Source organism: Chroicocephalus ridibundus, chromosome 10 (assembly GCF_963924245.1).
Source record: "Chroicocephalus ridibundus chromosome 10, bChrRid1.1, whole genome shotgun sequence".
Classification (NCBI taxonomy): Eukaryota; Metazoa; Chordata; class Aves; order Charadriiformes; family Laridae; genus Chroicocephalus; species Chroicocephalus ridibundus.
The window spans coordinates 13,018,827-13,031,354 of record NC_086293.1 but is presented as its reverse complement, the minus strand read 5'-3'; the positions used below and the strand labels follow the sequence as shown (position 1 = coordinate 13,031,354).

The window sequence follows — 12,528 nt, the reverse complement described above, 5'->3', positions numbered from 1 at the left end:
TGAACTCATGCAACACCTTCAACGCAGTATGGTCTGAGAAAGAGATACCACAGGTTTCACCATTTTGGGAGCGACACTGCACCAATATGAACGTTGCTAGCTGTGACGATGTGCAAGAAGAAACACGTTGTGAGAGAAAGGACAGCGTAGTTACTAGACATCCGATACAAATCCGAATGCAAGAACTGCTCTGAAAGAATCCCAAGAGAAGCAAATGCTTGTCAGCAGCATTTTTCCTCTAAGTGTTGACCTACATGCTTTTCCCAACTGGAAAGGGCAAACATATTTTAACAATTAACATACCACGCATGGTCGGCCACCAATAATATTAAATCCAAGAGAGCCAGAGTCACGATGAAGGACGAGAGTCAGTGCTTTAGTTTCTTCACCCTACAAAGAACAGATAAACATACTAAAAACATTTGTGTGCATTGGTAGGTAGGATAGATAATACTTCTATGCAAGTTTGTTGGGTTGATTTCTTATTTTTTTCCCCCGATGTAGTAGAGAAAAATAGTTAGAAAACCTTTGCAGGAGCCAAGCCAGCAGCTCGCAGCCTCCAGCCACCCACCCTCCTCCAGCAGCACCTCTCTGTGAAACCCACCCCCTAAGATTTATGCGTATTTTTTATTGAGATCTACAGAGAGACACTTAACAGCAACAGAAGATATTTATATGTAATACTGGTTCCTGCAACTACTTGACCTAGTCATATGTGATGTGTTATTTAACATGCTCCATGTTTCCAGTAGTCAAATTCTTGACTTTTCCAATGCTTGACAGTGACTGAATCTTAGGACTGCATTTTTATGTTGCTTTTCTCTCATGCTAGCTACATGGCATTGTTTTAAACGGCATCAAACGTGAAGCCTTATACAACAGAAATTCTCTGGTGAGTTTTGGAAAACAGCATTAAACAAAACAGCTACAAATTTTGCAAAAGACCTAGGATGCCAATTGCTCTTCGCAGCACCTGCCATGAATAATTTTTTTCTTTGGAATTCTAACACTAGCAAACCAAAAATCTTCTATAATTGAAAAACATTATGTTAATTTTCTAAACCATGAAATTGTGCAGTGAACAGTTCTCTGATTGGACAAAAAATGTACAACAAAGATAGACTGGATGGACTTGTAGCATTTGGGGGACTGCATAAACATGATCTGTTTTCCTGTCCTTACCCCAGCTTGTTCCTAACTATAGATACAAACCCATACAAAATGTCCTTTATGGCATAGTGATGTTACTTAGGTCTGTTAACTTTCCTTAAGACAAAAGTAAGTGCATGTACTGTTAAAGACAACTAAATCCTCACAGCGTACTAACTGCAATCTCCATCAAGTGTCTGTTACTTAGAGCAGAACACTACAAAACTATACAACAGACAAGAGCAGAACACTACAAAAAGCTATTGGAATAACAGTTTTGGTTTTTTTAGAAATCAGAATGGGATCAGTTATGTCGTGCATCTACAGATATATATGAACCCTGCTACCTCCAAAGTCTTTTTCTTTGTTTTATCCAAAGGGTGAAAAAGTTATGAACACAAAAATGTTTGAGGAAATTATCTTACAAGTCTGGTTTTCATAACCAATTAATGACAAAAATGACAACAGTTACATTGTAATTCGATGCAGATGTTTTTAGTTTGTGCATTTTTCTTCTAACACATCAATTTGAAGTTGCCAATCAAATATTAATGTCTATTAAACTCATAAAAAAATGTCAAAGTAATCCTGGATTACTGAATTACTCCTACAGATTTGGGGCTGATAACAAAGCCCAGTTCCCTGCCAGTGTAAACTGGCAGCGCTCCACTGACCGCGTGCTTGGAGCTCCACCGCAGGTGCGCTGCACCAACACATTCCACCTCAAAATTTGGTTTACAATTTTTGCATCACTTTGCGATCATTATCTTTCCTCCAGGTCAAATAATAAATAGACTTGGACCTGATACTGAGAAACATGAATAAGCTCCGACTGGTTTTATTTGGATTTGCCTGCACTCGGCATCAGCGAGAATCAGGTACCCAGGAATGAAACATGAATTAAAGGCTATTTCCCTGCAAGTCTTCAAACCCAGACCTCAGAAAGGATTTCAAGGAGCAAATTTCCAGTCCTCTAAAACCATTTTCAGGCACTGATAATTTGGGATTTGAAAGACAAGGCCATGCCTAATGCCACTGTTTACTTCCCCTGTTATGCCTTTTTAAGAAGGCAAATCAATTAGAACAATCAAGAAACAATTACGACACTGCTCTCAAGACACTTTCAGTAATTGAAGTTGAATGTTTTCATTAAAGCCTCCTTATGTGGCTATAATTTGATGGTTTTATACCTAGCAGAACAAGTATTAAAGCAGGTGGGTTGGAATGAGTCAAAAGCGGGGGGGGGGGAGGTAATGCAGCTTTTTGTAGGTATTCCTGAAAAACGCCCGGGGGGGGGATTAAAGAAACTTTCCAGCCCGTTCCGATGGATGTGTACACTCTCTCCACCTTCTCCGTGGCAGCAGCATCGTTTTACTGAGCACAACCCACATGTCAGTGCAGAGTGCTAATCCCACCATCGGTGCCCAACCGCCCCGGCGCTGGGGAGGCAGCAGTAAACTGCCTGTAGCACTTGGGTATTTTTGCAGATTCAGATCTTAACAATTCACATCTTTAACAACCTTCTTCGTTTCATAAGGAAGCCACGATGCAAATGACTTTTCCAGGGCTCTGCCTTTCTCTTCCCCGCCTCCCAACATGTCTGGCGTTCCAGTGAAACAATCATTAAACAGTGAGGTAACTGTGGAAATGCAGTGGCCGGCATCCAGCCCTGCCCCGGCAGCTGGTTCGGCAGCAGACCCGATGGTTCCTGGCATCTTGTATTCCCACAGCTGAACAGAACTCTTAAACATAATTCTTGAAATTACTGTGCTTCCCAGCTGAGTAATGTGGAGCTAATAAACTGCCTTTCCCTTTAGGTATTGGAAGACTCTAATTTCTTTGGTAGTGCTGTGGCTGAGGTCTGTCTTCCTTACGGGAAGCACTTAGCTCCTTGTTTACTGGCGAAAAGGCTGCACTGGAGAAAAAGATACCATCTTGTTTTTAAGGACTTCATCTGGCTTTTATACAATTAAAACTTGTGTTACCACCTCCACAGAGGCATTAAACTAGAGGTCCTAAATACCAGATCATGAACTGGTTCCCCAGTCTGTCCCTACCTTTGGTGGTCAGTAGAGCAGAAGGGCTGCAGCCAGCACCACCAACTGCTGCTGAGCCTCCCTACTCATTTCTTCCCAAAGGACTTTGATGGCTGTGTACATAAAGGAATGACCAGATCATCTTATCAATAGGTGTGAACAGTGGTATGTTTCAGCAAGGATTAAGCATTGTTTGAATAGCATGAGGCTTTCCTTGATTATTTAGACTTTGATGTTTCAGGATTGACATGTCTGTTCAAAGGAAATACTAATTTTGAGTAAGACACACCATCTTCCCTGCCACTCCCTCCTCAAGCTCGCCTCACCTCTCCCCACAATAAGCCTTACCTCTCCCCACCAAGGAATAAATAGTCACTCTCTCAATAAACCTTCAAACTTGTTTTTTGGAGTAAGCACAGATCAGGCATCCAGGAAATACCCAGGAAAATTAAAACGTTCCCTCAGTGCCAACACACATGGAAAACAACTGGAGGCAGTGAAGGCACATTTATCTGTTTAAGGGACTTACAAAATTGTGTGTGTATGTAGAAATATATCTATTTTATGTATGTCTTCTGTCAATATAGTTATGGCAGTGTTACGAAACTCCCTTCACAAATGGGAGATGGCAGCCCAGGAAAGCTATGTGATTCATCCAATATCGAAAGGAAGTTCACGCAAAGGCAAAGCCAGACCTGGGTCTCCAAAGCTGCTGAAAAAGTTTGCCCCAGCCAAAAGACCACAAATGGGGGTCTTTCATGAATGGCCCAATGTCCCTCAATATCATATTTCCCCTTTAACTAAGCATTTAAACAGAACTGCAAGTGAGCATTTCTTCTGTTTTGACTAGAGGATATGTCATCTGATTTATTCTAGATGGGTTCTACAGCTGTAGCGACAAGGAACCATCAGGCAGGGAAGTCAGAAGATCCTTTTTCTTCATCTACTGAGGAGCCAGAACATCCTACGGTAAGTTTTGGAACCACCACATTTAACCTATGAACCCAGTTTGTTAGTATCAGGCCTACTTGCATTTTAATGTAGACTGAATTATATTTATAACAAAATATATGAAATATTAATAATGATTATAATTAAATAATGATACCAATGGCACTGCATGCTTTGAATAAGAAATTACTTCTGAAATTGAAATAAGTTATTCCACATTACCATGCCTGTAATCCGTGTGTTCAGGGACCGAATCCTTAGCCCAGTCTGCATGCCCCGCTGAGCATTACAATCTGCACCGCGCAGTCTATGCCAGCGTCTCCGAGAAAATAACCCCAGAGTAAAAACTTGGAAGTGTGCCACAGCCCAAAATTGGTAAAGCATCCCCTGCGCTAGGTGACTACCAAAGGTCTTTTAAAAAACCCTCTAGTGCACAAAGATCCAAGTTTCCCGATTGTACTTCTCTGGGAGCTGGGCAGACTAAAGCTGTTAGTATTGGAAAGCTGCCCAAAATGCTGTGAAAGACATGTAATTGATTGACCGCTAGACCACAAGTCTGTGGTGACATGACACCTTCCAGCTTTCTTCAGATTAGGCGCTGCTTCAGAAAACTGTATAACAGCCTTTTGTAATACGGCTGAAAACGAGCACAGTCGTCTCGGACAGCTGTATCCATAAATTTGATAAAAAGTATTGCTGGAAACTATGTACCACGCACATTCACAGCTATGTGAAGCAGCACCTTTCATGGTAATAGCAGCTCACACTACACTTTACAGAGCTGAATAACGCAAAACCAACATTATCATCACTAGCCACAAAGAAAGGAAGGAGGGGCAGTGTGAGAATAAAGGTGTGCTGTTCAGATCCGCTCAGAGATGAGGAGGTAGAGGTTCAGAGAGATGATTTCGCACAGCGGGATGGGACGATGGGCTTTCCCATCATCCACAACGTGAGAGGGAGCAAAGGCAGCTGCGTGCTGGGCCGGGGGAGCAGAGAGCCCCACAGCCATCGCAAACTATGGGGGGATGCAGGAAAAGGAGGAGACGGAAGAGAACTGGCCTGAATCTTGACGTGAATGTGAAGCCCCTGATTTATTTTCAGTTTTAGTAAGATTTTAACCAGTGTCACAACCAGCATTGCCAGAATTTAAAACAGCACATTCAGTATTAAAATACTCTTTCTGTTTTTTGAGTTAGCCAAAACACGATGGGTTGTTTTGCTCTGGCTTTCTCAAAAGAAAGAAAAGAGAAGAGAGACTCTAACATGAAGTTTTGTTTCCTTTACGCAGCTTTCTGAACCTCAACATTACCAAAGGTGTGAATACAGATGTTTGACAGTTTTGAACAGTTTAATACTGGCTGTGTCTGTGGTAGCACATTCCAGGTCACAGGGAGGACTCTGAATGTCTTCATTTAAAAGATAATTGGTTTCAAGAGCTTCCCTCGCTGGGGAGCCTCATTCCAATTAAAACTTGGGGATTGTTGTAGCTCTGGCTTTTGATTCCGGTCATTTTATAAATGGTCTGATTCTGAGGGGCTGAAGTCAAGTTAATTTTTCTCCTGCTAAATTGAGCTTTTAAAGAACCCTGTGTGACTCTGGAAAAAAATGCAAGTACACAGCAGCCGTCTTGTATTTGGACACCGATGTTACAAAAATGATAGCTTCGGATCATGAAATAGCTAGCAAGGTGTCTGAGTTGTGTAATAGCTAATCCGTAAAACAGCATTTTGTGGGAAGCCATATTCTGGGACACTAGGTGAGCTAAGGGTCTGGAAAGCATTGGGTCACAACAGCCTCTTCCAATTCACTCCGCTTTGTGTTACTCCCGGGAGTCAATTTTTGGTGGTTTAATACCATTTCCAGCCCTGGAAATTCCAATTTTGCTGTTTAGAGGTTTCTTTGGGGAGAGAACTGAGAAAAAAATAGTCATACCGTGAGCTTGGTATTTTGATCCGTGAATTGCCATATGGTGTCCAGATACCAACGATGGTCACATATATATATATATATGTGTGGATGGAAATATATATATGGAAACCGGTAGGTGAGGGCTATTAGAAGCCAAAGCTCAGGTATTTCAAAGGCTCTGGGGCCGGACGGGTCCCTCTGGGCTCCCGCTCGCAGACCGGGGCCCCCGCGGCCCACCGCCGCGCTGCCGGCCGGGGGGCAGCCCCCACGCAGGACCGAGACCCCCGCGGGGCCCCTCCTTTCGGCAGAAACCCGCCGAGAGACAGGCGGGAAGGCGTCCCCCCTCCGAGCCCCGCACCGCCGCCGGGGGGAGCGCAGGGACGGGGGGACCGGGCGTCCCGCCCCCCTTACCTTGCCGGGGGAGGCGGCGCGGGCGCGGGCCAGGGCGTCGAGGCGAGCGCTGTACTGCGTGAAGCGCTTCTGATATCGCAGCGCCGTCACCTGCAGCTCCAGCTGTGCCGCCGCCAGTCGCGACAGCAGCGACTGCTCCCGCTTGCCGGCTCGCAGCGCCTCCTTCTTCAGCGCCTTCTCCAGCCCCGCCGCCCGCGCCTGCAGCGCGGCCCCGTGGGCTCGCAGGGCGCGGAGGCAGCCGTGGCCACCGGCCCGCCGCTCGCCGTGGGTCAGCATCAAGCCGCAGCCCTGCTCGCAGAGGCCGGCGGGCCGCGCCTCGCAGCGCTCCCGCATGTGGGCTTCCACGTCGCGGAGGTTGAGGACCTGGCGGCAGCCGCGGTTGCGGCACTTGGCCGGGGAGAAGTCGCAGGTCTCGGCGTGTTCGCCCAGGTGCTGCAGGGGCACCACCGCCTCGCAGCCCCGCGCGTGGTTGTCGCACTTGATGTCCAGCTTGAGGATGAGGCTCTTGAGGGGCAGGACGTGGTTGAGCTCCTTGGTGGAGATGCGCTGGCAGTTGACGGGGCAGCTGCCCTGCTGCACCACCCAGGGCAGCACGCAGCCGGCGCAGAAGACGTGGCCGCAGGGGGTGGTCAGCGGGTCCTCCAGAACTTTGTTGCACAGGTTGCATTTGAAGTCGGGATCCACGTCCCCGTTGAAGCGATCCAGCTCGAACCCCATCCTCCTTACGCTGTGCCCCCCCCCCCCCCAAAAAAAAAAAAAAAAAGCGGGGAAAAAAAACACCCAAAAAAAGGGGAAAAAAAGCCCAGCCAAAGTAACCAAAGTGCGGAGACGGGACGGGAAAGGCAACAAAATAACAATAAATAAATCTCAAGCAGCTACCCCCGCCGCCCCAGGAGGAGCTCCGGCGCCCAGCCCGGCCCGCAGCGGTGCCGGGGGAGCCGCGGCGCCCGCGCTGTCCCCTCCGCCCCCGGCCGCGCTGTCCCCGCTGCTGCCGGCCCCGCTCCGCCGCCGCCTGCGCACAGCGCCGCCGCGCGCCGCCCGCCCCGCCCCGGCCACGCCCACCCGGGACGCCCCGGGGGTCCCCCCCGCGGCCGGGTGGACGCGGACACACACACAAGGGTGGCTTTGTTTCGGGGGGCGGCAGGTACCCCGGGGGTGGGCGGCGGGAGGGGTCTCCGGGGAGGACGGGAGGGGAGCGGGGGGAAAGGGGACGGTGGCTGGGAGCGGGGGGGAGAGGAGGAGGGCAGGGACGCGGGAGGATGCGACAAGGTGAGAGAAGGAGAGGAAGGAGGGGCACAAGCGATCGTCCCGTTTAACGCGCGGTCGGTAACGAACGGGACGGCTGGCCCGAGGGGGAGTGTGGGGACACGGTGGCTGGGGACAGGCAGAAGTTGGGGACTTGGGAAAGGGCGCTGCGTGGAGCTGCCCTCCCGGGCCGGGTCCCGGCGAGCTGCTGAGGAACTGGACCGACTGTTCAGTACAGGGAGTATCTCGCTTTGGTGAGACATCCTTACCCTGCCACTGGGAAGAAGCTCAGAGAGACCAGTCTGCCAGTGCTGCTCGGGTCCTTATGGAACTGGGATGCGTTTTTTCTGTGTTTGCATAGCCTGTTAATGCCCCATTAATGCCACTTGGATGTTAGTGAGGGGGATCCGAAAAGGTCGCTGCTTTTGATTTCTGTTTCTGCCTGGAGATGATTTAAAAGCACTCCAGAATATGCTACAAAAAGCTGGCCAGACCACACCTGAAGTACCAGACATAGCATTAGGCAAAAACAATTTCTCTTACAAGGCAAATATTCAAGTACCGAATAAAGCAATAAAAGAGAACAGCTTTGTTCATTGTGGATGGCAGAGCAGAATTCTCACATGCACTAAAGCCACATACCAGCTCAATTGTTCTTTTAATGTCTTTTGCTGTATGGCAAAGTCGAAGCCCGACCAGAAACTTCAGTTTCAAATGACCTTTAGTATATGCCTATTATATCCCGGTAAAATGACTTTCTGAACGTCTGGGATGAGTATTTGTCTGTTAGTGCCCTTTAGAAGATAACAGACCAGTGGTTACACAGCTATGTTCCCAATTCAGTCTCAGGCAAGTAGTTTTTAGTATTAAGGGTTTTCACTTTTCAAATATGAATTCCATCTGTAGTGCTCATTTCATTCTAATAATTAATGTTCCGTAAAGCTTAAGGTCGCTTTTAGCTGTATACATGACTCTAATGAAGGAAGCGTGCACCACATATTTAGAGTTATATACCTAGCTAAGGAATTGTTTTACAAATTTGTTCCTTAAAAAAAATAAAAAATTATGGAATATAGGACTATGCCTGCAGGTTTTCTGCTAAATCCATCTGAAGGTTATGCGCAGTCCAGGGCCATGGTGATAAAGTTTAATTAATACATGTATATCACTGGCTTTCTGAGTATTCTATTTGATCTATAGCGGTGGTTCCCATATTTTCTTTTTGTGCTTCAGTGCCTTTTTCCTCTTCCTCCTCTTTCTCATCACTGCCTCCTCAGGATTCCTCTTCTCACCAGTCTCTGTTACCATTTCCCTTTGTGCAATGCTGCATCTCTTTTCCTCCCTCCCACCACCTGGACCACCAGCCGCGCACTCTGCGATTCTCCATGCTTCGGCTGTAATGTTGGTACGCTTCACCGTAGGACACCGTTGTTTTGCAGTTTGTCACAAGAGCTCGGGCAGCTGTTACTAGTCATGGCATCCATTCTTCGTGGTGGGCATTTATCTGAAATAAAACTTCAGATTACATGGTCTGGGGATGCACACAGTCCAGATGAGCGACTGGAGTGTTGGTGTTCATGTCGGTAGCTGCTGTCTCAGGCCTCGTCTGATGGGGAAATCTATCAATGCAACTGTTTCTGAATAGGCTTTTTTCAAGATAACTGCTCTAAATTAGTGCCCCGTGTGACCACCGGTCTTGTGACCTTCTTTACATGAGTTTATAAAGTGCCCCGCGCATTCAGGATGGTTGTAAATAGAAATAGAAATACATTACTTCCTTCAGTGACAGCTGTAGCAGTTTTGGTTTAGTATTTCAAAGATGTTGATGGAGGATGCTTGAGGCCATTCCTGTTGAAGCCAGAGGCAGAGCTTTTATTGATTTCAATGCGAATGATGTCAGCACCAGGTTCCTTAGGCTATTTGAAACTGTACAAATATTTGGATGGAAAATATGGGCAAGAGCTTGAATAACATTTTCATTCGGAGTCATGGCTAGGCAGATGGTGTGCTGAATTCTGTGATACGCTTTAATGTGCCATTTATGTAGGAGTAGATACTTTCTTTAAAAACTAAAACTTTTGAAGGCCACTGCAGCCTTGCATTGAGATGACAGTTTGGAGTGCTGACAGGGAATTGAAGTTCCCCTCTCCCTGCTGCCGTTATCCACAGGAGAAGGCACAAATAGAGCTTTCCCTACTGGAGACACTTACATTTCAGTTCTCCCTTGGAAAAAATGTTTAAAAAGCAATCTCTCAACATGAGCCTTTAATGTTATTTTCAAAGGCTGAGGTTTGAAACTGAAAAGAGGTTTGGTTTCCAGTGTATTGCCACCAGGGCTGAAATTACATTGCCACAGCTATAGAAGGTCATTTTTAGTTAGTCAGGTCTCTCATCATCAGAGGTAGTGTACTGGGGTGGGACCATTACTGAACCGTTAGGGCTCTGTCATTTAACTTTGCTGTCCTGTCCACAATGCCAGCTCTCAAAGGTCATCAAAACTAAGGCTTTTGCAGCAGGTTTCATTCGGTCTGTGTTTTTTTTCTGCTGCTGTGAAGTTTCCAGTCTCACAGAAAATCAAATGCAATTTGATTGGAGATACTAATTCATCTTCATTTGCTGTTTGTTCATAAAGGTTAGCATCATTTTACGTTTGCTTATGAGTTCTTTCCAAAAACCATGATTCTTTTTTACTTCATTTTGTCTTTAAAAAAGTAGGAACCATTAGGTAATGCAGAGAAAGAGTCGAATCCTGCTCCACGGCAGCCATCTGTGTCATTCTTCTGCCTTATTTGAATCTGACAAAACCCCTGAGGTTAACAGGACATGTCCAATGTAACATGGTCTTCCTCATGCACTTAGCTCTTGCGTTGGAGCCTTTTGGAAACTGAAACTCACAATGGTCCTGGGCATATTGAAAATATGTGTAGTGTATTTAGAATATATGCAGTATATTTAAAATGTCTCTAAAATGTCAGGATCTTCTCAACATTCTGTTCATTGCTAAGCACTGAAGCACTGTACAGAGTTATACATTTGAAAGATTCTATATTCTATGACATTTTATGACCTTTCTTGTACTGTGTATGTTTTACATGATTTTCTTTATCTATCTGTGTAGCTCCTATCATTAAAATTCAAGTAAAATTGCCTCAATCCTTTATTTTTACTGCTGGTAGAAATGTAAGTTTTCATTAATAGAAGATACACAAACGAGCTGGTGAAAGTGCACCAAATAAAATGTCGGTCTTGTAATGGTAGAGCATTGCCCGTATCAACCAGAGTAGAGACGGTTCATAATGATAATGGTTTATGTGACATTTATATTAAGTATTTTGTAAGAGGTTAGACTCTGGCTTGGCAGTTGAGTTAGGATTTCAGGATTTTACATGTATGAGTAGAAGGTCAATACAATATTAAAATGGATGCTTAGAAGTAAGTTGTTCTCATCGTTTTTCTCATTAATATGCATCAATATTTACTCTTTAATCAAAACGGTGCCAGGGGTGGGTGTTGTGTGTATGCTGGAGATGTGTCACACAGTTTAGAAAAAGAAAGAAGGTACATCCTAGCTATTAAACAAAGACAATTTGACTGTTAAGAGACAAAAGGTACTTTTTTTAAACATGAGGAGGTTTGGGGGTCTTTTCTCTTTAAAAAAAAGAACACATATTAGCAATGGAATGAGCCGCATCAAAAATCTGTATCAAATCCCCCTCTCTCTGAAGAAACATTTAAGCAAGAAGTAACAGATAGCACATGACCATCCTTTCTTGATGTTCCCTGCATGTTTTTGTGTAGTTGCTTAAGAGCTACTTCACTGCCTCAGAAATTTAGCTGTTTTCAGACACATACTTGGACTGGCATCATCTGAGCCTATTTCATAACTGGCTTCCTTCTCATCACCTCTTCACATAACTAAAGTCATAGTAAAGTTTATATTTTATTCATGAATAATTGAGAGACAAGGTCCACAAGAATTTTGGCCATAAGTACACATTCCTATATTAATATGGCTAGAGATAAATATAACATAATGCTCTTATTTATGGGGCTTTTTAGGAAATTTGATCAGTCAGCCTTGTTGAGTGCTCTTTGTCTAAGCAGTTACATTAATTCACCACTACAATATCTGAGAGTCTTGAAGTTACTTATTATACATTTTGTTATGAACAATCCTCACTAAGTCTTCAGCTGAGTGCTAGAAACTGAATTCTGCTTTTTCTGAGCAGTTCTTCACTTGGTGTTGGAGCCAGTTTTGGTGAGCAGTTGCTTTTTATGAGTAATTCAGTGATTTGAGTACACGTCTGAGGCGCAGACCTGACCACCACTTGCCCAAAACTACACAAGGATGCCAAATTTCAGTGGAGGCTACATCCCAGAAACCACCCAGTATCCAGTACTATGGCCATAAATGCTGTATCTTTGAATTTCCTCAGCAGTAGGTATCAAATTATGATGTAGACGCCACATTCTGTACCATATAATTTCTTTGTCTTTTCCTCCCTTATTTAAACAACTTAGAGAGAGAGAACTGACATTATATATGTCTAATTCCCTTTCGCACGTCTTACACGTTGTAACTAATGATAACGTTTAAATCCAGACTGTAATTAACTCAGTGGTAATGGGTGGGACGTAAACCGCAAGCCATAATTTAGAGGCATATTCTATAGGAGTTTGTATGATGAATTCAGTAATAATGGAGGTCAGTCCACGTCTCGGAGAATAGAGAGTGCTCAGTGAACACAAATTGCTGAGCACCTTTTCCCCATTTTCCATGCACAGACCTGTCAGATAGTACTGACACATGGGGCATTTTGCATGG

At 45.0% G+C, this 12,528-nt stretch overlaps 1 protein-coding gene across 1 annotated transcript in view; it reads right to left on the bottom strand.

Moving 5' to 3' along the window:
* The window catches only part of PDZRN3 (PDZ domain containing ring finger 3), a 143,861-nt gene extending 136,654 nt beyond the window's left edge, over window positions 1–7,207 (bottom strand). Inside the window, exons 1-2 of the mRNA XM_063348402.1 lie at window positions 6,459–7,207; window positions 304–390 (exon numbers count right to left, since the gene is read on the bottom strand). Of these exons, the coding sequence (XP_063204472.1) occupies window positions 304–390; window positions 6,459–7,175 (804 nt within the window). The 5' untranslated portion in view covers window positions 7,176–7,207. The remainder of the gene's footprint in view (window positions 1–303; window positions 391–6,458) is intronic.
* Between the last annotated feature and the right edge of the window lie 5,321 nt (window positions 7,208–12,528).